Genomic DNA, 22,880 nt, shown 5'->3' with positions numbered 1-22,880 from the left:
TCCCACTCTCGGATTCTCCAGACTTAGAGAAGATAGCACGTGAGCTGCCGCCTCATCTATGCCTTTCTCTCCGCACACAAGACCCTCCACCTTTTTCCTTCTCCCCTCTTGTTTTAATTGCTCCCTTATGGCTACATCACTTTCATTTCCAACATTCCTCCCACCTCCACAGAACGCTGTCTCCTGTAACAGAATGAGACCAAAAACTACCCCGCATTACCCACCCATGACAACCGGCTCCGCCGGAGCCCGCCTTCCCTCACTCTCCCGGCGGCCCAGCTCCCTTAGGAGCTCCAGTCTTGCGTCTCCTGCCTACCGGAGAGCTTGCCTCGGTGTTCCGGAGACCTCTTACAATCAGCTTACTAAGTTAAATCCATCATCTTTTCCTCCAAACTCTCCCTTCTTCCTAACTTCATTACTATCCTCCCAGGCACACAGGCTCAAATGGAGGTGTCCTCCTTGCCTCCTCACTCTTACCCAAGACCTGTTGATTCCTGCCGGCCCTGCGCACCCTGCTGCAGTAAGACAGCCATAATCTGCCGGTGGTCCTCCTGGCCCCCAGTCTTCCCCCATTCCGGTCTGCTCCACCCAGCTGCCTTCCTAAAAAGCGACTCTGGCAGAGTCACTCCTCCCCACCCACTAGTACACTCCAATGGCTCCCTATCACCTCGGAGAGCAAATATAAAATCCCGTTTGATATTGAAAGCCCTTCTTACCTTTCCAGTCCTTCTATATTACACTTTTCTATATACTCTGTGAGCCAGTGATACTGAGCTCCTTGCCCTTATTTTTTGCACAAGATGTTTTATCTCCTGACTTGGACATTTTCACTGGCTCTCTGCCCATTCCTGCAATTACCTTCCTCTATCTCTGCTTTCTGGCTTCCTTCATGTCGGGCTAAAATCCCTTCAACGAGAAGCCTTTTTTGATTCTCTTTCACTCCAATCCTTCCTTATTCTGATTATGTTTCATTTATCCCATATATAGTTTCTTTATTCACAGCTGTTTGCATGCTGATTCACCTATTAGGCTGTGAGCTCCTTTAGAACAAGAAGTGTCTCTTGCCTTTTAAAAAAATCCCTAGCAATTTACACAGAGCACAAACTTAGTTGGCTAATTGCCTCTTACAGAAGACCTGCATACCCATCTTTGTTTCTAAAACTTAGCACCTTGCTCATCTCTCTGAGTAGAAGATCTTCCCACTTTGGTCTTTATAGGCCTGTATAGTCAAGGACTTCTGGGAATATAGAAATATGAGAAGTGATTGGAGTGAGGGCAAGGTGTGACCAGGAAGAGAATCCATGTTTTCTAATCCCCCAAAACAAGAGTTCAAATCAAGGGTTTCTAATCCTTTTGTGTATGTTCTGGACTCTTTTGGTGTCCACTGAAGCCCATTGGCCCTTCTCTCATTTTTTTTTCCTAATGTTTTTAAATGCACAAAAATAAAATAGAACTACAAAGGAACCTACTTCTATTAAAATACAATTATCAAAATATTTTAAAAGTTACAAATGAATTAAACATTTGATATCTCTCCTCCTTGGGATCCAGGTTAAGAACCCTTGGTTTAAGTGATAAGATGCTTTTTTTCCTGATTCTGCAATGATCACACTTGCTTTCCCCTGATATGTCAGTCTCCTCCCAATAAATCAGATAATTTCATTTTCAACAAAACTTTATTCAAAAACTTAGACAGTGAATCTAAAGTTATTTTTAGGGCTTGGAATTGAAAGGTGCTCTGAATTTGAGCTGTTAGGATTTCTCAGGCACTTCCCCCCTTAGACCCAAGCATAGTGGATACAACTCATAGAAGGCACCATCATGAACTAGAAAGACATACAATGAACAGCATGCCCCTCAAAAGTTAAAGGAAAGGAAGAAGACCAGTGTAACAGATGCCAAGGGAACAGAACACTTCCCCTTATACAAGTCCAATTTTCTGTAGGTTTCGGACAAAGGCCTGCTCCATCTGTGCCAGGAAGAACAGACACACCAGTGAGTCAAATCATCATTCATTCTGGAAGAATCCCCCCCCTCATCCCAGAGACTCCAGCCAATCCCAGATAATGATACTACCTGGACTGTGATGAGATTCTTATTAGTATATTCAGAACCACAGTGCTCATCCAAAAAATTGAGGGTCACCTGGAACTCAGGAGGTGGGGCCAGGCCTTTGTGGTATCGAGATAGGTCTAATGGAAAGAAAGAAATTTGGGAGGGGAAGCAGTAGAGAACAAAAGGGTGAGAAGAAGGTGTGGGAGAGGAGTAAAATCATGCAAGGAGAAAAAGGAGATAAAGACAAAAGGAAAGAAAACAAGCAGGGAAAAGACAGGAGGGGATAGTCAGAAATCAGAGGAAGGGAAATATACAGAACAAGAGGCAACATGACCCCCATCCACCCAGGGTCTCACAGGAATGGTGTCTAGACTGGGGAAGAAGCAAGGGAACAAAGGGACTCAGGATGGCAGGAGTCACAGACCAAGGGCTCAGGACAACCAAAGGATTGATAGCAGGAAAAGAGCAAGATTCTAAAAATTAGGACACTCCCAAGATGAGGAAGTAGTGGTTAGGGTCCTTGAGGTAAGGCTGGGTTGGAGTGGAACAGTCCTCACCTTGGAAAAATTTGGTAGGATTAAAGACTTCTACGCATATTTTGTCCTGTAGAAGATGGGGTCCAGGCCCAGCTGGAGTACAGGGCCCAGTCCAGGAAATGGGGATGGTACAGAGGCGCTGCACGAAGAGACCACGAGCATTGCTAGCTACTAAGATGCCACGATCAAAGAGGTTCAGGAGGTGCTCTGTGGACACTTGGAGGGTTGATTCAGACAATACACTGGCAGAAGGGAGCACCACCTGCTCCATGGTACTCTGGGATCCTGAAGATTTGGCTACAAGTCGGAAGTCTGGGCTATTCACCTCAGTTTTTCCGACCAAATGCCCACTGTAGTGGAAGGTGAGCAAAAGGGAGTAATCTGGAGAGAGGGGGAAAAAAGATACATCATGCTACAACATACAACACACTAGTGCACTAAAATCGAAAAAGGTTACCTAGTCTAACCCCCTCATTTTATAGTAAGGAAGGCTGAAGAGGTTCAGTAATTTGACCGTTTGTTAATTCAAGAAACACTTATAATACCAATAATTTCAAATTCTATAGCATTTTAGGGTTGGATAAGTATTCAGCTATCCTCAAAAACATATCTTGTGCAGAATAGTGTGTTAGAAACTTTGAGTGGAAAAAGATTAGCTAGGATATGTGCTTTGCTCTCATAGTCTTTAGGGGGATAAGACACAAATACACAAAGGTATAATATATAGTTATGGTTATAAGTACATTAGAAAGATGCAAAGTGCTAAATGGTAAGAAGGGGAAAAAAAACTTTACTTACTGGAGAAGGAAGAAGGATTTCCTTGAGTATATGGCATCTGAATAAGGTTTTAATGGATAGGCGGGAACTCAATAGGCAGAGGGACTAAGAGATTGTGAGACTTAGAAGGAAATACCATGAACAAAGTACCAAGTTAGAAAAGCATGAGGCAGAATATTCCCTTTTGACCAGAGAAAAGACCACAAGGAAGAGAAAGAGATGTTTAATAAGTCTGGAAGTGGGGTGTATCAGATTGTGGAAGGAGCAAGATGAATACCCAGCTCTGAAGTGTAAACTTTACTTAGGTCAGCAAAGAACCATTGAAGATCTCAAGAATGCCTGTTCTGATCAAGATATGAAGAAATGGGTTAAAGGAAGGAGGCAGTCAGGGAAACCTTCAGAAGGCTATTGTATATGTTCATATGGATGATAATGAGGAATAGTATAGTTGGAATAAAAAGATAACAGATGTGAGAGAGACTGTCAAGGTGGAGTCAACAGCACTTGGTAAATGATTAGATATGGAAGCTGAAAGGGAGAGGCAAGTAAAAAATAATCCCACTAAAGTGATACCAAAATAGAATAGTTGAGACAAAAAATGTGTGTGTGCAGGGTAAAGAAAATTTTAGTTTTAGACATGCTGAGTGTGGAATTTTTTTTTTCCCTCCCTGAGGCTGGGGTTAAGTGACTTGTCCAGGGTCACATAGCTAGGAAGTGGTAAGTGTCTGAGACATGATTTAAACTCAGGTCCTCCAGAATTCAGGGCTAGTGCTCTATCCACTGTGCCACCTAGCTGCCCCTGAGTGTGGAATTTAAAAGACCAGAGATATTCAGGGGGAGAAGTCCAATAGGTGGAAGGATCTGGAAACTGGAATTCAGGAAAGTGAATAGGTCCAAACAGATGAATGTATTATCTGCACTGAGATCTTAGACAAGGGAGTGTTGAGGACTTAAGTGTGGAATCCACAAAGCCTGTAAAAAGGTCAAAGGGGACTGTACCATTAGGGTGAAGCCCCCACAGCTGTGAAACATAGCATACTAGAGAGACTAAGGGAATATTTTGTTTTTACAATCTTTGAAGTAAAGCTAGCAAGCCCAAGGAAAGACCAACATAACCCAAAGAGTCAGAAATATCTGTCTAAAGATCATAAAACACATTTACTGATGCAGATGTTGCTTGAGAAAGAATATATGCTTTTTAAAAAATAATAATAACCTTGCTGTGCTTAGAAAATATATATTCGGTATACAGAGGAAATAAATCAGAGGTAAGAGGTCAAGAGACCTTCAGTGCAACTGCTTCTCAGTCTCCTTGTATCATTATCATCCTCTCACATGACATGATCTATTCTGCTGGTCAGAATTAGATCTCAGCAGTCACTAGCAGGTGGCTCTTGTGACAAAGGAGTAATGAAAGTGAAGTTAGGAAATCTAGGTTTCCAGTCCCAACCCTGACAGGTATATGACCTAGGACAAATCAACTCTAATCTTTGCTTTCCTACTCTATCAAATTAGGGAGTAATTGTCCAATTCCAAAGTGCTCCAAGAACACATCTCCTTTTACCTAGTCTTCTCTTAAGAGACCTACCTCCTATGGAAGCCTCTCCCCCAGTTCTCTCAGTTCAGCCTTGCCTCACATGTCAGTAAAATATTGAGGCCATTTGCAGACAGCTTTCTCTTCTCCCAATTCCTTTTCTCACACCACACAGATATCTTTTGCTACTCTCTTTCATTCTGATCTCATCTAAAGAAATGGAACTTCTTGTGAAAGCAAACCTGTACAAGTGATCTTACTGTACCCATCTTCTCTAATATGTGCCCCCCTTTTTCATGTCTACTCTCATTTGCCTTCAATCTCTTCCTATCTGCTTCCTTACTGTCTACAAACATTCCCACATCTCCCTCATTCTCAAAAAACCCTCACTTGACCCATCCATTTTCACTAGTTATTGTGCAATATTTCCTCTTCCCTTTTGTGGCTAAACTTATTGAGAAGGATGTCTACAAGAGGTGTCTCCACTTTTTTTTTTTTTTTTTTAATGATTCTTCTTAATTTTCCACTCTGGCTTATGACCTCATCATTCCACCAAAACTGCTCTCTCCAAAGCTGCTAATGATCTTTTAGCTGCCAAATCCAATGACCTTTTTTCCGTCCTCTTCCTTCTTGGAAGTCTTGGCAGTCTGACAGTCAATCACTCTCTTCTACTCGATACATCACTCTTTCCTAGTTCTTCCACCATCTGACCATTTCTTTTTCCTTAGCTGGGTGTTACTCCAAGTCATGCTATGCCCCTCAAGGCTCTGTCCTGTACTCTTTTCTCTTCTCCCTCTCTGCTATTTCATTTAGTGATCTCATTGGTTTCCTTGAATGCAATTATTTCTCTGCAGATAACTCTCCGACTTACATGTCTAGAATTAACCTCTCTCACAATCTCCAATCTCCTATGCCCAACATCTCTAACCTTCAACAACTCAAACTGGACATGCTGTAGACACTGTAAACTCAACATACCTAAAACTGAACTCTTTATCTTTTCTCCAAAACTCTCCTGTCTTCCTAACTTATTAGGAAGTAGGGGTACCACCATCCTCCCAGTCACCAGGCTTACAACCTATGTGACATCCTTAACATTTCATCCTCTCACATTCCATATCTCATCAGTTGCCAGGCCCTGTCAATTTGACTTTCATAACATTTGTCATATCCCATATACCCTTTCTTTCCTCTGGCACTGCCCCTATGCTAGTTTGGCCTCTCATTAACTTATTCCTGGACTGTTTCGTACCTGCTAGTTGGTCTTCTTGTCTCAACTCTCTCTTCACTCCAATCAATCTCCCACTCAATTGTCAAATTGATTTTCCTGAAGGAAAGGTTTGCCCATGTCATCCTCCTATTCAACAAACTTTGGTAGTTGTCTATTGGCTGAATACCAAATTTAAACTCATTTGGCTTTGGAAGTCCTTCTTATCTCTCTGGTCTCCTTATATGTTATTCTCCTCCAAGTACTCTCTATCTAGTGTGACTAGCTACTTTACTATTTCATGCAGAAGATACTCCATATCCAAACTTCAAGTATTTTCACTGCTTCTTATCCAAGGCAGGAACTCTCTTCTTTCCCTTCTCTACCTTGTAGCTTGCCTGGCTTTTTTCAAGTCTTAGCTTATATTCCAACTTCTGAATGACATCTTTCCCCATTTTCCTTACTCTTAGCACCTTTCATGAAACCACCTCCAGCATATCCTGAATATATCTTGTTTGCACATAGTTCTTTGCATATTATCTCCCACAGAAAATTGTGAGCTCCTTGAGAGCAGGGAATATTTTTTGCCTCTCTTTATATATATCTCCAGGATTTAGCACAGTATCTGGAACACAGAATGTCCTTAATAAATACTAGCTAGTCTTCTTTGTTGATTATCTTTTTGGGATCCCTTAATGTTTCTCAAGAAACTTTCCTTCTTTTTTTAACACTCTCCCTCCCTGGACATTGTTTATCACTCAAAACTTGTTCAATAGAGCAGAAAGACCTTCTCAGAAACCTCAATCAAAATCACTCAGGGAATCACTTGCTTCTGGCTTCAGAGATGTCCCAAAGGAAAGGTTAGAAGGTAGAACACACAAGGGCTCTAAAAAAAAAAAACAACAGATCAAAACAAGGAGAGTAGGGATGGGTCACAGAAAGGAAAGGCCATGGCTCTAGAGTCTACTTACCTGCATCTGAAAGAGGAAGAAACTGGAGAATTTCTGGATCATCTTGTAAAGTGATATCAGTAGAATCAGCAAATATATAAGAAAAGGAGAGAAAGTTCCAGTAAGTAGGCAGGAAAAAATCAACCTAACCTAAGGACTAATTGGAAATTTCATTAAGGTGATGGGATCAAGATTTAGAGCTGGAAGGACATTCAGAGGTCCCATAACCTAGGACCCTCATTTTACACTTCATAGAGATTAGTGACTTTTGAAAGATCACTCAGGCTGTCAGGACTAAGCATACCAAAGGAGATTAAGTGAGTTCAGGGTGGTATGGCTCTAGAAGGACTGTCTTGGTTGGAAGGAGGAAGGGAGCAGGGAATCTACCTTCACAGGACTCAGGACTGTTGCTGCTGCTCCCAATACCAGAATCGTCCATATGCTGAAAGCTGCTGCTGGGTCCCTCACTTGGTACCTAAGGTCAAAAAATGGCTCAATCAGTAATGGATATTCCCTCTCCTAAAACCTATGATTCAAACCTGGGCTGCCAAGCTCATGCCCTCCCTTACAGCCCACCCCTTGGGACTCACCATGATTCCAGGGGAGTTTTTCAGAGAGGGCTCAATAAGGATACAACTCCGTTTATTCTCTACATTATCTTCTTCTGAGGACAATAAACTGTGGTTTCTCTTTAGCTGAAGTTTCTGGGTCCTTTGTGGGGCTGTGGAAGCCCCGAAGGAGTCAGGACCTGGAGAGGGAGTTAAGGATGGATCTGCAAAGAGCAAAAAATACCAAGATGGGAGGTCTGGGAGTGCCACCCTTGGCTCTGCAGGTCCCTTCCCACCTCTCTAAGATTCGGTTTCCTCACCTATGAGATGAACAGAGGCTATTTACACTACCCACCTCACAAGGAGTAAAGTACTTTGTAAACCTAATTGCTATAAAAAATTTAACTCTCGTTATTTCCTAGAAGTTCTGTGCTAGGAAAAGGAACCCTCCCCAGATGCCTTCCACCCACCCACCCACCTCTTACACTGCTTCCAAGAATGGGAGCTAGGGAGCATGGGGGGCAGTAGTCACCAGGAAGAGTGCCAGGAGGCAGGAGCCGGTACACCTTGTAGGGCTCAGACCCCTCCATGTGGCCTTGCTCTGGGACCTCCTCGAATTCAGGGCTCTTGTTGAGGGCACACCGAAGGCGGGTCTTCCAAGCCGCAGGGTCTGCTTGGTCTCCTTCTCGATATTTCCCTTTGAATATTGCCCATGCCTTGAGAAGGAAGGAAGGGGATGGGTATGATCACCGAGGTCCCCATCAACTTAATACATTTAACCATTTAACAGATCCACCCCCTTAAGTGGAACATAACCAATATGGAAAATACTCAGGCTTCCCACCACCCAGTTGTAAGAAAAGGCAATTTCCAGGTGTCCCTAACACCTGTTTTCAGATTCTTCAGAAAAGAGCCTTTCAGGTCTTTGGAAAAGAAGGTCTCCGTGCCCAGGTCAGGACCCTCAGTTGTGTGGTACCTTGAAGAGGGCAGCATCTTGTTCTTCTCTGAAATCCTGTTTGCCTGCGTGCTTCCAGGGGATGCGGAACATGGTCTTGCCTGCATCTTCCCAGCAGACTCCGGAGAACTTCCCACTTTCCACCTGCTCCACAATCCAGTTCCGAAGTTTTCGCGTATATCTAGCCCGGCCAGATGCCATTCTGGAGGGACTAAGTGGAAACATCAGCAGAAATAAGATGAGAACTATCACAGAAGACTCTGGGACGAAGTCCTCTGAACTACTCAGTCATTTGTATTTCATCAACAATAGAAATTATATAAAAATTTTTAATTTAATTTAACTAGGCAATTCTATTTGGGACAAAATTCCTATCTGCATTTAGAGTCAGGGTATTTTCACTATTCATAGGGAAGAGAATCAAATCATTTTTCTTCTCTTGAATCACCATTTGTGAGCCAGAAGGACTAACTTGGTGCAGTGTAGAGAAGGCTGGCACTGAGGCAGTGGGCAAGGGTCCTATTCCCCTGAGGCCTCAGTTTCTTCATTTGTAAAATGGAGGAGTTGGACTAGTAGGCTTCTGAGGTCCCTTCTTGCATTTTTCATGATAGCATTTCCTGGGGCTGGACCTATGCCTTTACACAGCCTGTTTCTTATTCTCAAATCACATTTGGGGCCCTTCATTCTCTCCCCTTAGTTCAACTAGGGCCTGGCAGTCCCTCAGAGACCAGGGCAGGAAAGGGTGGGGAGGGAATAGGGGAGACTGAAAAGAGGAAGAAGAAAAAGGAGGCGGAGTTACACTAGGACTGGGGACCATTAGCGACAAGAAAAACAAAGGCTGAGGGTGTCCTCTGGTCTGAGGGTGATCTACCCTTGGGCTAACCCTCCCTGGAGGGACCCTCCCTCGGACAGAGGCCGAGCCTTGCTGGGCCCCTCTGCCAGGCCCGGCCCGAAAAGTCCACTCTTTCCACTGGATTTTCTCTGACCTACCTTCCTCCAGAATCAGAGTATCTGCCCACTGACTGGACCTCTCCTGCAAAGCCCGGGTACCCGAGGGAGAGCCTTACCTGTGCTGGCAGCCAGGTGCCTTGTTTGGGTAGAGCGAGGAAAACAGGCACAGCTCAGCTGCCCGACGGTGTCTCTCTCTCTCTCCTCCCCTTCCTACTGTCCCCCAGTTTCGTTTTCTTTGGGCACCTCCTTTTCCTTGAAATCACATGGGCTGGAGCTGCAGGGCACCCAGCCGCCACCAGGGGGGAGCAACGACCTGGGAAAAGTGTCTGAGGCTGGCTGAGGCCGAGCTGTGCAGGGCCCTGGCTCTGGGCCCTGGCTCTGGGCATGGGCGGGAGTGAGTTTGTGGGCAGAGCAGAGCCCAGCTGCCAGGTACCGCCAGGCGCGGGCACTTCCACAGAGATCTGGCAGTTTGCTCCCACAGGAGCCTGAATTGTTCTGAATGGGGACCGGGGGATGCATCTTGGGCTTTTCCTAAGCCCTTCCCTCCCACCTGGGCATCTAGCACAGTGCTAGGCACGGGACAAACCCCCGGGGTTTGGGAAAGCAGGTGGTGGGGAAGAGGGGGCCATCCGGCATCTTCGACTGCTCTAGGCCCTGAGCGTCAGTGGGGGGGTCCGGAGAGAGGTCACAGCAAAGTTCCTCCAGGTTCTCTCTGGCCCACCCTTCCTCTAACCCTCAGTCCCCAGATGCCCTTGGCTGGAGGGAACTAATAAGAAGGACCACCAAGGAGGCTGGGAGAGGAGACACCTTTATTGGTGCTGGAGTTTCGGTGGGAGTCCGCAGGAAATGGGAACTGGTGGGGCACACAGGGGCCTTCCTGAGAGTCCCAGCCCCTGGAGGTGGGACATAAGAGGCCTTCTGAGGGCCCCAGCCTCTGGAGGTGGGACACAGGGGCCTTCCTGAGGGTCCCAGCCCCTGGAGGTAGGACACAAGGACTTTCCTGAGGGTCCCAGCCCCTGGAGGTGGGACACAGGGGCCTTCCTGAGGGTCCCAGCCCCTGGAGAGGGGGTACAGGGACCTTCCTGAGGGTCCCAGCCTCAGCTACTTCTTCCTGCGGGGGATGTTCTGGCCCAGTGGCACCTCTTCTAGCAGCTTCTGCAGGAGGAAATGGGAAAGTGGGTTAAAACCAGATATTAAGGGATTCTAGGTTGGCTGAGAGGATCTTTGGAAGTCAAAGTAGCTGAGAGCCCTCCACAATCTCTTCACCTGTAGCAATCGAGTCCGATAGCTGGAGGCTTCCTCCCCTGCTGCCGGCTGAGGCCGGATATGCAGATAGCGCTCAGTGGCTGTCTCCAGCTCCTCCACCTCATACAGCATTGCTGGGTCCAGTGAGTGGGCATTGATGAGGCTCACCAGGTACTCCTTATAGTGTGCCCTGAGGGGTGGGAGATGGAGAGAAGGTATTGGGCCTACTTCGGGAACTCCTCACCATCCAGAGATCATCAGACCTTATGTGTTCTGCCCACACTCCGTCCCCAGGGGGCATATTCCAGAACCCAGTCTTTAAGGAATCAGTGCACAAGTCTCAGTACCTTCCTACAAGGACCTTCTTTCCAGCCTGGTACTTACTGGCAGAGTCCGGCATACCCAGTGGGGGTCTCCTTTCCACAGGCTTCATCTTTAAGCCCACCAGGAACCTCCTTCTGTTCCATCACACGGCAGCCACCTGAGGGGGCAGAAAGTATGTAAGGAAGGTAGTTGCTCCCAAAGCATAATGGGTATATTATTCAACCAAATCCAAAGGAAGGTTAACTCCCAATATGGATGATAGGAATGCATTAATATCCAGAATTATCAATGGCGCCCCATTAACATCACAACTCTTCAACCCTTAGAGTAAACTTTGTGCCATTAATTTTGCCTTTTTTTTTTGTGCCATTAATTTTGCCTTTTTGCATGTTTTCTTGTGAGATCTTGACTGCTAATTAAATTTCAAATAGTGCATGTTTTATTTTTTTCAAATAAAAACTCCCAAAGGACAGGGGTTTTGTTTGAATACTTCTTCGTAGTGACCATAGTGCCTAGGACAATGTCTTTTAAATATTAGAGAGCTAATATCAAAGAATGAACTAATTAATGAACAAGAAAGTTAAGGGTTTTATGGAGCATTTCCCTCCCTCCTCTCACCCTATAAGCATAATAGAATAACTCTTATCACTGCCCCTTCTCTACAGAGAAGGCTTTCCCCTCTCAGTGAGCAACTACAACTGGAGATTGGCAGGGGTTCCAAGATGACAACCTCACTCACCTCCAGGGACTGCCCGGGTTCCTGCTGGAGGCTCTGTATTGAAAGTAATGCTGTTGTCCTAGGAAGGGAAAGACAAGTGAGAAAGTTTGAGCTAGCTTGCATTTCTTGCTTTAGACTATCTCCCCTAGCCTTGAAAATGATTCATGGAGGGAATTTTTGAGACAATGGAATCCTGACACCCTAACACCCTGAAATTTTTCCTGATGAGGTCCTCTCCTGCTAGTCTTAGAGGCTTCTGACCTGTAACAACTTCTGGAGACGGAGAGCATCCCAGTCTCGAAGGTAGAAGAGACAGTCTCGAGGATGATGACCATGCAGTGATTTCTTTACCCGACAATTGGGATCTGGACATTTCTGATAGGAACCCAAGGAGAAAAATAAAGTAAGCTGGAGAAGGTATTGGGTTCTGGCCGTCAGTAACCCCCTTCATGAGGTCTAGGGCGGTGGTGGGAAACCAGAGGATCTGAAGTCAGTAGTGGGGGGAATGGAGAAAGAAGTTCAACAGCATAATGACTTCTCCACCCCTTCAACTCCACTCTCCATATCCTCGATCACTTCCTCCTAATCAAACCCAAGTGTAGTCTGATCCCATTCCCCATCCTCCTCCTCCCCCTCCTCCCATCTCCCACGTACATTCTTGGCGTAGAAGGCACTGTAGCAGCCACTGCAGAACTGATGGCGGCACTGGGTGCAGTGGAAATGCATACATCCACCCCGGGCCAGAGCATAGGAGAACTTACACTTGGGACAATCTATGGGAACAAACAGCATCAGGAATGCAAGCTATCAAAGCTGACTCACAGCAAGGAATTTCTCCATCTTGACAAGGGTAAGAATGGCAAAGATAGATGAAAGGCTTGTGGGTCAATGATGGCAGAGAATGGTGAGTGTTTTGAGGAAGGAAGAGGCTTGTATCTCGGAGAGGAGGGACAGAAGAGGGCCTTACCAATGCCATTCTCCTGCAGATACATGGCCAAGCCCTGGGCCTGGTATTCAGGGTCATTGGCACGCTTCCAACTCTGAAAATCTTCACAGCTCCGGCCCCGATGCTGTTCTTCCCACTACAGGAGGAAAACTTTAGCTAGAGACTTGCAATCCCAAATAAAACTATGATCCAGTTCTTGCTCCACGGCTCCCCAGTCTTTCTAATCCACCCCACTGTTTCAGCCTCTCTTTGACTTGTTTCCCTTTACCTGACGCTTGCAACGAACACAGAAAGTTTGGTGACACTGGGGACATGTGGCTTCCAGCTGCTCTCGTTCATAGATGAAGCCAAAGGAACACTGGTTGGGAAAGAAGGCAAATGTTATGATATGTCATTAGCCCTTTTCCATCCTGTCAACCAATCTTTTCCTGGCTTCCCTGTGCTCTCTGGCCATTTCCTCAGCATCTCACCTGAGTGCACCACAAGAATTTGGGGTCACGCATGAGCACACGCTCCGTCAGTTTCTTGTGGAACAGTGCATAAGCATCAGGATCCAGGCTCTCTCGCAACTAGAAGAACAAGAAGAGGCAGGTGAAAAGGGTCCCCAACCACCTGGAACCCTGGACCCCGTTAGCCATGGGTTCCACTTTGGGTTCGCTTGGTACCTGGATGTCCAGGGTAGAGAAGTAGCTGACCAGCTGGGTCTCATCAGTCAGGTCAGGACGCCCACAGGCCGGACACACCATATCTGTGATGTGCTTCTCCTTTAGGGCAATGGTGAAGTGCTGCCGGAAGCAATCTGGGCAGATGGTGCATTCACAGGAGGTCAGTGCCTGCATCTGGGGCAGGAGAAGGGGGAAGTCAGGAGACAATAAGCCATATAAAAAGAGCGAGGCTGCTGGGATTGGGTGAAGGCTGATCCCCTGAGCCCTGACTAGGAAGACACCGGCTCGCTACATCTGAAGGAATGGGAGGACAGAGCAAAGATTCCCCTGAACTAACGAATACCAAAAATCCACCTGATTGAGGTTGGGCTGGCATGAGATTGAAGGTATCATTTCATGGGAAAATGTGTACAAGCTGGCAGCATGAGGGGCCATCACTCAACCAAGAGTAAGGAAAGGAAGGTACCCGGTTTCGCGGCAGGGCCCAGCCGCAGACAGCACACTCTTGGGCAAGCAGTCGGCGTAGGAAGGCCCGATCAGGGCTATGTCGAACTGCCTCCACCACATCTAGCAGCTCGTAGTTCCTGGGTGTCTCCTGAAGCAGGGAAAGGGCCAGCTCTGCCCGGCCCCAGCTTGGTAAAGCATAGACTGCCAAGAGCCGCCGGATCAGACTCTGGGATGTGAAGGCACAGAAGGAGAATATCTGTCAGAATACTCCCATCTGGCCTGGCCTTTTCCAGGATTACAACTTTATTGCTTTTTCTGCTTCCCCATGAGCTGTCTCATCAATTACCTGCTTATCAGGCCCATCCCAGGAAGGGTTAGACTCAGGGGCCTCCCACAGGCGCTGGTGGAAGGGTTCTAGGCGCTGCCGCTGCAGCTCCGTAAGGGCTCGCTCCACATCTCCACCGTGTTGATAGAGTGCTTGCAAGGCTCCCTCCTCTCGTCCAAAGCCTAGGACTTCTAACTCCCGAACCTAATATTTACAGTAATAAAGAAGAAAACCAAAAAACCAGAAGCTCTAAATTCTAAGGTCCACCTTGATATTTAACCTTGTTTTGCATATCCAGTTCAGTCAAATACTTGTTCTGACATCCTAACCCCAGCCCCCACTCCAATCCCACCCTCCATTTATTAACATTTCCTGGTACCAATTTATCCCCTGGCCCTGGTTCCTCACCCTCCCAACCCTGCCCGACCTTCCTGCGTCTGGCTCGAACACACTCCTCCACAGCCTCATCCAGGTTGCCATGACGATCCAGCCAGGCCCGCTTGGCTTCTTGGCAGGAGAATGCACCCAGGCTGGGGTCCTGCCGTCCTGCCATCTCTGCCACCATCTCCAGCACGTAGGGTAGCTCTGACCGCAGCCACTGCAGGGGCACCTCTGTGCCCGAGTATTGCAATGCTGAAAATATCTCCTCTGGGCACGCACCTTCGGCCTCTCCTGCCTGGGGACACCCCCACCCCCCGTGGTGGGGTGGCTTCATTAAGACAAAGGTAAGGAAAGCATTCTTCACCCCCCTCAGAAAAGAATTCTGACTTCGAGGGAATTCTAGAACCTAACCCATCCCCTGCCCCACACTCAGGGCTCTGCTCCTCTTTCTTAAGAGCTGGCCCCCTCCACAGACTTACTCGGATCATGGCTACCAGTCGCAGTCCATCCTCCCGCATCTTGTCCTGGCGATGCTGCTCAGGCTCTCCCCTGAGGGCGGGCAGAGGAGTGCTCAGGCGATGTGCAGATACAGGCTTGAAGCAGACGCTGGCTCGGGCTCCCTCTCCCAGCGTGCTAGCCGGGAGCCAGGAGGGGACTGCTGGAGTGGGGCTACTGGTCCGGTTACACATGGAGCACACCCAGCCTGGGCCAGAGTTTCGGAAGGTGCAGTGAACACAGTGCCAGTCACCAGCCTAGAGGAAGTAGACTGGAATAGTCATTACCCCTGAAAGGTTCACCCTTTGGAGCTATTCCCAAGAAAAAAGACCTAAAGCTGGGAGGAGAGAGAAGGAAAAATCATGGGAACACGAGAAAGTGCAGACAGGGAGAGTGGTTGGAGAGAACATCAAGGAAAGCAAAGATCTGAGAGAGCCACACGCAGTCTCATGTGGAGGAGAAGCTAGAATTCATATTACCTCCAGAGCGGGCTGGCAGGCACCAGTGTCTCGCACATCTCCTACAAGGCTGGGGGGCTGGGCAAGCCGAGGTCGCTCACAGATGGCGCAGAGCACCGTAGCAGCCTCGTTCTCATAGGTGCAGCTCTGACAGGCCCAGCGGCCCCGCTGTGGTCCACCCCCTAATCCTCCAGCCCGAGGGCTCTCCATCCCTTGTCCTACCCCCTTGCACCCTCGGGGCCGGTCACAGGCTACACATAACACTGCTCGGGCTTCATTCAGCCTGGCACAGGCGGCACAGTGCCAAGGCGGGCGAGTGCTAGGTGGCTCTGGGGCCGGACTTGACCAAGAAGGAAGAGAGCAGTCCCCAAAGGTGGGCGGAGATGTGAGCAGGGCTCGAGGTGGGGTTAGGTTTGACAAACTGTAACGAAAGCACAGAGCTATCCTAAATAACAGATAGTTATGCTCCTGAACAGTTTTAATTTTCTTAGCATGCCCCCCCACTCATCCTTCCCTCAGAGGATCAATTGAGAAGAATCAAGAAGGGAGGGAGCCTCTTACCTAGAGCTAAGGTTGGAGGCTGGGCGGTTCCCAAGCAAGGGCTGTCGAATATGATGGGCACGCGATGGGTGTCGATGGAAAAGGCAGTCACAGGCTGGGCAAAGATCATGACCACAGGTTGGGCAATGCAGTGTGCCTGGGACAGAGCCACATAGGAAGCAAGAACCTGCTATGGTACCTGGACAAGAGAAGAATAGTTACATATTATCTCAAGAACATTATTTCCTCTGGATTATGTGCGTATAGTTTACATAAGCTATGAACTAGTATACATTCTTTAATATGACTAGGTTCAAGGAGTCAGTTTCATCTCTTTAATGAAAAAGAAACAAGGATTGGAAGGATTATATTTGCACATAGTGAAATTCCACAAATCTTCATCATTGATACCATATTTGACTATCTCCTTCCTCCAAAAACGTAGCAGTACCTTGAGTCTGGGGAGCAGGAAGAGAATTTGAAGTGTTCTCTCTCAGCGGAGAAACGAATTCAGAGAAGAGCAGCATCTGAGAAGGAAGGGTAATGTATAGAGGGTTCAATGAAACCTAGTCCTCATTGCCTTTTCTCATCAATCTCCCCATGACACCAAGGAAGCCCTTCCTCCTTACCTCGCCACCAGATCCCTCTTTTAGCAGTTGTTCCAGTGCCTTTGGCCGTGGGTGAGATTTCTGTGGGCAGAATAAATGGAGCACAATCAGAACCTCGGCCATACTATCCCTAGGAGCCAGGTCCCTATCCACTCACAGGGAAAGGGAAGAAATAGAGCAGGTGACCACTCAGTATGGTTTGAGGAAGGAGGGGGAGGGAAGCGCTCCATGCTTGGGATCCAGCTGAGTGGGTATCTATAAAGTGGCTTCAGGTTAGGGCAAATTCCTATTTGTGAGGAAAATGTCTTACCTCCAGAAGAAGGGTGAGCTCAGTTCGAAGTAATAGGACGTCCACAGTAACTGTAGCCACACGGTGAGCATCCGGCTCCTGCTGCCCCTCGGGGAAGCTTAAGCCATCTGGCTGCTGTTCTGTATACCCATAGAGGCGAAGCACTTCCCGGCCCCCCTGTCAAGAACCCCGTCACTGCCTGTCTGTGACTGCCCACTCTTGTGTCTCTTTCCTCCGACACAGACCCGCATGCTGCTCTTCATTATCGCTTAGAGACCCCCGTAACTTGACACTCTCATTCCAGTCCCACGAAAACCCCTTTTTAAACGATCACTTGTCACAGAACTGGCGATCCCTAGCTTCCGGCCCTCCCGGGGGCTTCAGTCACTCCCAGCTGCACCCTCCCAGATCTCGACAAGAGGCTCTCACCTGCACCGCATCCACAGTGCTTCTGAAGACGGGGTTGTTGAACTTGACCCCGCGCCAGTAGCGTGGTCTTTGTGGGCTAAGCAGATTTCGGCCATATTTCTCTAGGATGTTCAATGCGGTGGACAGCCTGTGCAAGTACTGACTAGGCTGCAAAAGCACAGTGAAAGGGGCTTGATCTGGCCACATACGTGAGCGTCACATGTCACAGTTCCCGAGTCTCCAAACCTGCTGACTGGTCCCCTACTCCATCCCTTCCCTTCTGGTCTTGGACACGATTCTGTCCCTCTTCCAAAGATTCCCTCCGTCACTCAGTCCCTTCCGGCTCTCTCCCATAGCGCGGGTCTTTGCGCTCACTCACCTCTCCCTGGGCGTTGCTGCGGACCAGGCGGGAGGCGTCCAGCCGAGGGTAGCGGGTGGAAAGGGGCAGCGCGCTGTCCAGCAGTCCGAGCAGCTGCTCCGGGGAAAACGTCTGCCCGGGATCCTTGGTCAGGGCCTCCACCAGCTCTTCTCGGGCAGCTAGGAAGACCCGCTCCTCTTCCTGCAGCTCGGACATCCTGAGTGCGCGAGGGGGGGCTCAATTAGGAGGGGGCGCCCCTTGAGTCGCCCAAACTCCACAGATTTAGGGGCCCGCCTCGAGGACCACTAGCCTCTGGCAGCTCTGCTGGGGCTCAGCGCAGGCAGTCCCGGCCCAGCCAGGCCGGCCCTTCGGCCCTTCCTCCCCATCACCCACGTTAGACAGGTGGGGACCCCCGCCCCTTGCTCGCCCTGGGCCTTCTGGCTGATCGGGGCTGCGGCTCCCGAGGAAGGAGGCGGAGAGACCCAAAACTGCTGAGTCCGGGAGGACCTGTGACCCGGCGCCCAGAGCACTGACCTCCCTCGTCCCTCAGTCCCGACCCCGGAGGATCATCCGCCCAGCTTGTTCCCGCCCCCCATCCTCCGGGAGGCGATGCCTTCCTTCCTGCACCGACCGGCTAGCTCCTCCGGCTCCCCAGCTCACGCTGCAGCAGCGGCCGGCCGCACAATCCCCGGGCCGGTTCGGCTCTCAGCCGGAGGCTGGTTCCCCGGCCTCTCTCTCCGGGCAAGGAACAGGAAGTTCTCGGGAAAAGGGAGGGACCTCGACTTGTCGGACGGAAGCGGGCGAGGCTAAATGGGAGGAGGTGGGAAGGAGGCCTCGGAGAGGGAAAGAGGCTGAGTGGCTGGGGGGCGTGGCCCTGAGGGGGGCGGGACTCGGCTTAGGAAATGCTGTGGCAAAAGAAGGACGCCAGGGAAGGGGTGGAGTCAGGTAAACGAAGGGGAGGGACTATAAGAAGGCGAGGCTTGTCTCCGAAGAGGCGAGGCCTGGGGGCGTGGTCAAAGGGAAACCGTGCTGGGACTCGGAACCTGTGGGTTGGAAAAAGGCTCGGCCCTTTTCTCCCGCCTCTCCCTCTGCCGGGCCATGCCTGCGGCCCTGCCTCGTTCCTGCCGAGGGATTCCCTCCTCGGGGACGCCGCGCCTCCGGAGGACCAGCAGGGGGCTCCCGGGAGAGACCGCGGGGCCGGCCCAGGTCGGCGGGGGCGGAGCTGCAGAAGGGGAGTGAAAGTGAAAGCCGGAGCTCGGGGAGAGGAGCTGGGAGACCTCCGAACTTCTTCTGCCGGACAGCATGGCCAAGGCGTGCGAGCTGAGGCTGAGCGGGGCGGCCCGCAAACAAGTAAGGCGGCGGGGGCTGCTCGCTGCTGGCTGCCGTGGGAGGGGCGCGGCTGCACCTGTGCCGGGACCGGGCGTTGGAGCGGGGGCTTTCTAGTCTGGCTCCTGCTTCTGCTTCGGGCCATGCCAGCTCGGGGCACCCCAGTCTGGGCTTTGGGGGGTGTGACGGGGGGGGGACTTCGGAGGGGGAAGGGCTGGGCCAAGTGAGCGAGTAGTTACATAGGTGGGAGGGGGCGGGAGGAAAGCCCCGGAGCCGCTTCCCCCCAAAACCCGCCAAACCCTGCTTTCTCCACAGGTGGATGTGTTCCGGCAAAATCTCTTCCAGGAGGTGAGTCGGTTTGGACTCAGTGTAAACTTGCTCTTAAACTCTCACCTGAGAACGCATTAGCAACCTTCCCTGGGAACCGGCCTTAACTCGGACCGCCCACGGCTCAAGCCGGGCCCTGTCTTACCCCGCCCCCCACTCCCCGCAGTCTGACTTCGGGCCCCTCGCCTCCAGCGCGGGTAGTAGAGCCGCTCCGGGAGCCGCAGCTGTGCGGCCTTCAGCAGGCTCCCGCTCACTTGGGTCCCACTTCTCTTGGAAACACTGTATTAGAGGGTCTCCGAGGTCCCCCCCCCCACCTCTCAGTCTAGATCCCTGACGAGCCCTTTGGCTTGCTGCGCCCCAGCTTCCTTTTGGGTCTCGTTCTTTCTCTGACGCAGGCTGAGGAGTTCCTCTCGGTCTTCCTGCCTCGGAAGATCATCCAGCTCCATCAGCTTTTGAAGGTGAGCAGCGGCGCCCCTCCGTCCCACCTGTACCCATCTCGGGCCCTCACATTCAGGCTGTCCTTGGGGGGCTGCGGCAGTTGGTTACAGCGGGCAAAGGAAGCGCGCAATCCGCTGGAAAGACTGCGGGAAAAGGTGTGGGAGTCGGGGCTTTGGACTGGCTGGAGAGAAGCAGCCAGGCAAGAAGCTAACAGTGGCTTTTGGGCAGGAGGAGTCCTTCAATGTGATTGACCTCGCCTCTCTTCGGGCACCTTTGGACATCCCTATTCCCGACCCGCCGCCCAAGGATGAAGAGGTGAGTGAGGCCCCCCAGCGGAGGGAGAAACCGCAAACTCCACGGCCATATTTCCTCCTCAGTCTCCCTCAGACTTCTCAATGCCCATGCTTTTTTTTTTTTCTTCAGATGGAGACGGATAAGCAAGAAAAGAAAGAAGGTAAGGAAGGAAACTAGGAAGAAGCTAAGAAGATGTTAGAATTCTATGACTGACACTACATTTCTCCCTTAGTTCCCAAGTGCGGCTTCCTCCCTGGGAATGAGAAAGTCCTGGCACTAATTGATCAAGTTAAGCCAGAGATTCGAACTCTCAAAGAAAAATGTATTCTGGTAAGACAAAGGACTTCTCTTTTTTTCCTCAGGTGCCTGTTTCTAAGACTGGGGCCCTCCTGTAAACCTTTTTTCTTTTAAGGTTTGGCTCCTCTGAGCCCCTTTCCTTCTCATTAAATGGGCTGCCTTTATGGGCAGTAGTCCTGCAAATGGTAACTTAAGCTCTTTGAGGGCAGAAACCATTCCTTATTCTTTCTGTGTGTAATGCTATAGAATGTAGTGTCTTCTTCATGGAAGCACATAATCACTGCACTGGGCAGTCAGCCACAGAAACTTCTCTGACTCAGGTGATCACCTGGATCCAGCATCTGATCCCCAAGATTGAAGATGGCAACGACTTTGGGGTGGCCATCCAGGTAAGGAAAGTAGAAGGGAAGAAGTATGGACTGAATAATGTAGAAATGTTTGGGAGGTAAAAGGCCATGGCTGGGAACATGAAGAAAAGGAAAAGAACAATGTCAGAACCATGGGGTGGGATGAGGAGGAGGTCATGCTGTTCTCAGTTTTCTCTTCTGTTTATCTTCACAGGAAAAGGTTCTAGAACGAGTGACAGCAGTGAAGACCAAAGTGGAAAGCTTTCAGACAACCATTGCCAAGTAAGCTAGGCTTGAGAATAGGCGTGGGAAGTGGGAGAAATCACTTTAGAATTAGAGGCTGGTCTATCTCTCCTGCATTGGGCATTTCCCAAGAAGAGATGAGGCTTTGGGGAAATACCCTAGAGGAGTGTGTGTCCCTACAGTCAGCCTCTCTCTTCCTATAAGGTACTTCTCTGAACGGGGAGATGCCGTGGCCAAGGCCTCCAAGGAGACTCATGTGGTGAGTTGGCCTTTCTACATCTCAGAACATGATGGAAAGTCCCTCCATCTCTTGATTGAGAAGTATGATACTGGGAATGGATGAAAAAGGTGCTGGGGAAGATGAAAAAGGTGCTGGGGAAGACCAAAACAAAAAAGAATCCTAGATTCCCTAGAGGAAGGATTCGTGGATCCTAGCCAGTCTACCTGATCCTACCTGAATTCTGTTTCCTGTGGCTAAGACAGAAAGCATGCCTGCAATTTGTTCATTCCCTTCTATGAGCAAACCAGGCACATCCCATGCTCTCCCAGAGACATGAGCCAACTTTGCCTTTCCCTCTCCCAGATGGATTATCGGACCTTGGTGCATGAACGGGATGAAGCGGTCTATAGAGAACTTCGGACTATAGTGATGGATCTCCGTTCTTTCTATGTGAGTGGGGTGAAGACTAGAGGAAATATAGAATAATAATGGTTTGAAGGGAAAGGATGGCAAGAAAGAGAGGAGTTGAAACGAGGGCCAGGGAAGAAACTTAGCTGCTACTTTGATTCATTTATTCAGGCTGAGCTCTATCACATCATCAGCAACAACCTAGAGAAGATCACCAACCCAAAGGGTGAAGAGAAGCCATCTATGTACTGAGCTCCAAGGCCATAAAGGGAAATAAATACTCTTTACCTCTAACAAATTGTGCTGGTTACTTTGTGCTTATTATATCTATTCTGGGGAATTGTGGGAGGATAAGAATCAGATACTGCCTCAAGGGCAATATGACTGTGCATTTCTGTATTGTCAAGGGATTTTTTTCACTTTGAAACACAGACAGTTCTGAGAAACCCAAGTGGGTGCTTTACCCACATCCCATATCAGAACTCCAAGTCCAGCATGAGTCATAGGAGTGAACTGTCTCTCTACCAAGGTCAAGATCCTAGACATCCTACATATTAGAGATTATGTGTCTTAGAGTACAGGTTGGAAGAGAGCTTAAAGGCTGTATGTTTCCATGGCTGAGTGGGAACTCTCTAAGCCACATACTTAAAAAGTTATCCAAAAAATGTAAAAAGTTCTCCAGCCTGTACTTAAATTCTCCAGTGAGACTTTCTGAAGCAGTCCATTCTATTTTGGATAGCTTTAAGTGTTAGGAAGCATGTCTTGTATTTCAGTGTCTATCCTCACTAATTTTAAAAACGTATTGAGATATGTAGTTGTCTTCTATTTAAGCTTTTTTATATACTACCTGTAGCTTTTATTGTATTTATTATTAAATCAATAACCTTTAACATGGACCATCAGGTCAAAAGCTAAAATATAACAATAGCACAAAAAAATCATAGCATGAACCATAGCATAACTATTTCCAGAGAAGCCCCTTTATTTCATCGACTTTCTTGAAAGAGGAATGGGTCTGAATTTGAGCACCTGAGTTCAAATTTAGCTGTGTGAGATTGGATAAGTCAACCCCATTTGCATCTCCTCTTTACTGCTGTTCCACCTCTTTAAAAAATTGGCTACCTTGGTATCACAAAAGAGTATTTTCTAGGCAAGTTGCTATTTTTGAAAAATGTTCAAGCATTTCCTTGAACAGCCTTTTTTCTTTATTGCTACCCCAAGTGAATAACCCTCAGCAGACTAACAATTAGAAGAAAAACA

The 22,880-nt window shown here is 48.9% G+C and overlaps 3 protein-coding genes across 7 annotated transcripts; 1 reads left to right on the top strand and 2 right to left on the bottom strand.

Annotated features, from left to right (window-relative positions):
* Positions 1-1,657: 1,657 nt before the first annotated feature.
* Positions 1,658-9,757, bottom strand: IRF9 (interferon regulatory factor 9). Of its 4 annotated transcripts, none has more exons than XM_074294344.1 (9): positions 9,630-9,757; positions 8,584-8,773; positions 8,086-8,323; positions 7,650-7,831; positions 7,447-7,534; positions 7,081-7,122; positions 2,613-2,972; positions 2,077-2,192; positions 1,658-1,969 (listed from the first exon to the last, which is right to left on the bottom strand). In XM_074294344.1, exons 2-9 carry the CDS (start codon positions 8,761-8,763, stop codon positions 1,922-1,924), a joined length of 1,254 nt encoding a protein of 417 aa, XP_074150445.1. In that variant the 5' UTR covers positions 8,764-8,773; positions 9,630-9,757; the 3' UTR covers positions 1,658-1,921. The 4 variants fall into 4 exon arrangements, with proteins under 4 accessions (XP_074150445.1, XP_074150446.1, XP_074150448.1 ...); XM_074294345.1 differs by having other exon boundaries at positions 7,650-7,807; XM_074294347.1 differs by having other exon boundaries at positions 8,140-8,323.
* A 548-nt stretch (positions 9,758-10,305) lies between these two features.
* On the bottom strand, positions 10,306-18,482 carry RNF31 (ring finger protein 31). 2 transcript variants are annotated; one of them, XM_074294330.1, is made up of 22 exons: positions 18,352-18,482; positions 17,742-17,937; positions 17,384-17,530; positions 16,976-17,131; positions 16,687-16,746; positions 16,509-16,584; positions 16,079-16,256; positions 15,539-15,938; positions 15,044-15,316; positions 14,611-14,859; positions 14,205-14,387; positions 13,878-14,084; positions 13,412-13,585; positions 13,217-13,315; positions 13,015-13,104; positions 12,768-12,882; positions 12,455-12,573; positions 12,062-12,175; positions 11,822-11,879; positions 11,143-11,239; positions 10,780-10,948; positions 10,306-10,668 (listed from the first exon to the last, which is right to left on the bottom strand). In XM_074294330.1, exons 2-22 carry the CDS (start codon positions 17,934-17,936, stop codon positions 10,615-10,617), a joined length of 3,213 nt encoding a protein of 1,070 aa, XP_074150431.1. In that variant the 5' UTR covers position 17,937; positions 18,352-18,482; the 3' UTR covers positions 10,306-10,614. The 2 variants fall into 2 exon arrangements, with proteins under 2 accessions (XP_074150431.1, XP_074150432.1); XM_074294331.1 differs by having other exon boundaries at positions 18,255-18,385.
* A 205-nt stretch (positions 18,483-18,687) lies between these two features.
* On the top strand, positions 18,688-21,918 carry PSME2 (proteasome activator subunit 2). Its single transcript, XM_074294329.1, has 11 exons — positions 18,688-19,070; positions 19,362-19,394; positions 19,769-19,831; positions 20,040-20,126; positions 20,235-20,265; positions 20,338-20,435; positions 20,723-20,791; positions 20,964-21,031; positions 21,197-21,251; positions 21,576-21,662; positions 21,792-21,918. Exons 1-11 carry the CDS (start codon positions 19,023-19,025, stop codon positions 21,870-21,872), a joined length of 720 nt encoding a protein of 239 aa, XP_074150430.1. The 5' UTR covers positions 18,688-19,022; the 3' UTR covers positions 21,873-21,918.
* Positions 21,919-22,880: the final 962 nt, after the last annotated feature.

The sequence above is a fragment of the Sminthopsis crassicaudata genome, chromosome 2, assembly GCF_048593235.1.
Source record: "Sminthopsis crassicaudata isolate SCR6 chromosome 2, ASM4859323v1, whole genome shotgun sequence".
Taxonomy (NCBI): Eukaryota; Metazoa; Chordata; class Mammalia; order Dasyuromorphia; family Dasyuridae; genus Sminthopsis; species Sminthopsis crassicaudata.
The sequence above is the reverse complement of the archived record's forward strand: the minus strand, read 5'-3'. Positions and strand labels throughout refer to the sequence as shown.

Coding starts and splice junctions, on each gene's coding strand:
- IRF9 (XM_074294344.1), bottom strand. CDS start 8,763: ATGGCATCTGGCCGGGCTAGATATACGCGAAAACTTCGGAACTGGATT. Junction 2,973..7,080: donor TCTTCCTCTTTCAGATGCAG/GTAAGTAGACTC, acceptor CCCTCTCTCCAG/ATTACTCCCTTTTGCTCACC. Junction 1,970..2,076: donor AGAATCTCATCACAGTCCAG/GTAGTATCATTA, acceptor TTCCTGGCACAG/ATGGAGCAGGCCTTTGTCCG.
- RNF31 (XM_074294330.1), bottom strand. CDS start 17,936: ATGTCCGAGCTGCAGGAAGAGGAGCGGGTCTTCCTAGCTGCCCGAGAA. Junction 16,585..16,686: donor AAGAGGGATCTGGTGGCGAG/GTAAGGAGGAAG, acceptor CTTCCTTCTCAG/ATGCTGCTCTTCTCTGAATT. Junction 14,388..14,610: donor TTCGAGCCAGACGCAGGAAG/GTCGGGCAGGGT, acceptor TGTAAATATTAG/GTTCGGGAGTTAGAAGTCCT.
- PSME2 (XM_074294329.1), top strand. CDS start 19,023: ATGGCCAAGGCGTGCGAGCTGAGGCTGAGCGGGGCGGCCCGCAAACAA. Junction 19,071..19,361: donor GCGGGGCGGCCCGCAAACAA/GTAAGGCGGCGG, acceptor CTTTCTCCACAG/GTGGATGTGTTCCGGCAAAA. Junction 20,266..20,337: donor TAAGCAAGAAAAGAAAGAAG/GTAAGGAAGGAA, acceptor TTTCTCCCTTAG/TTCCCAAGTGCGGCTTCCTC.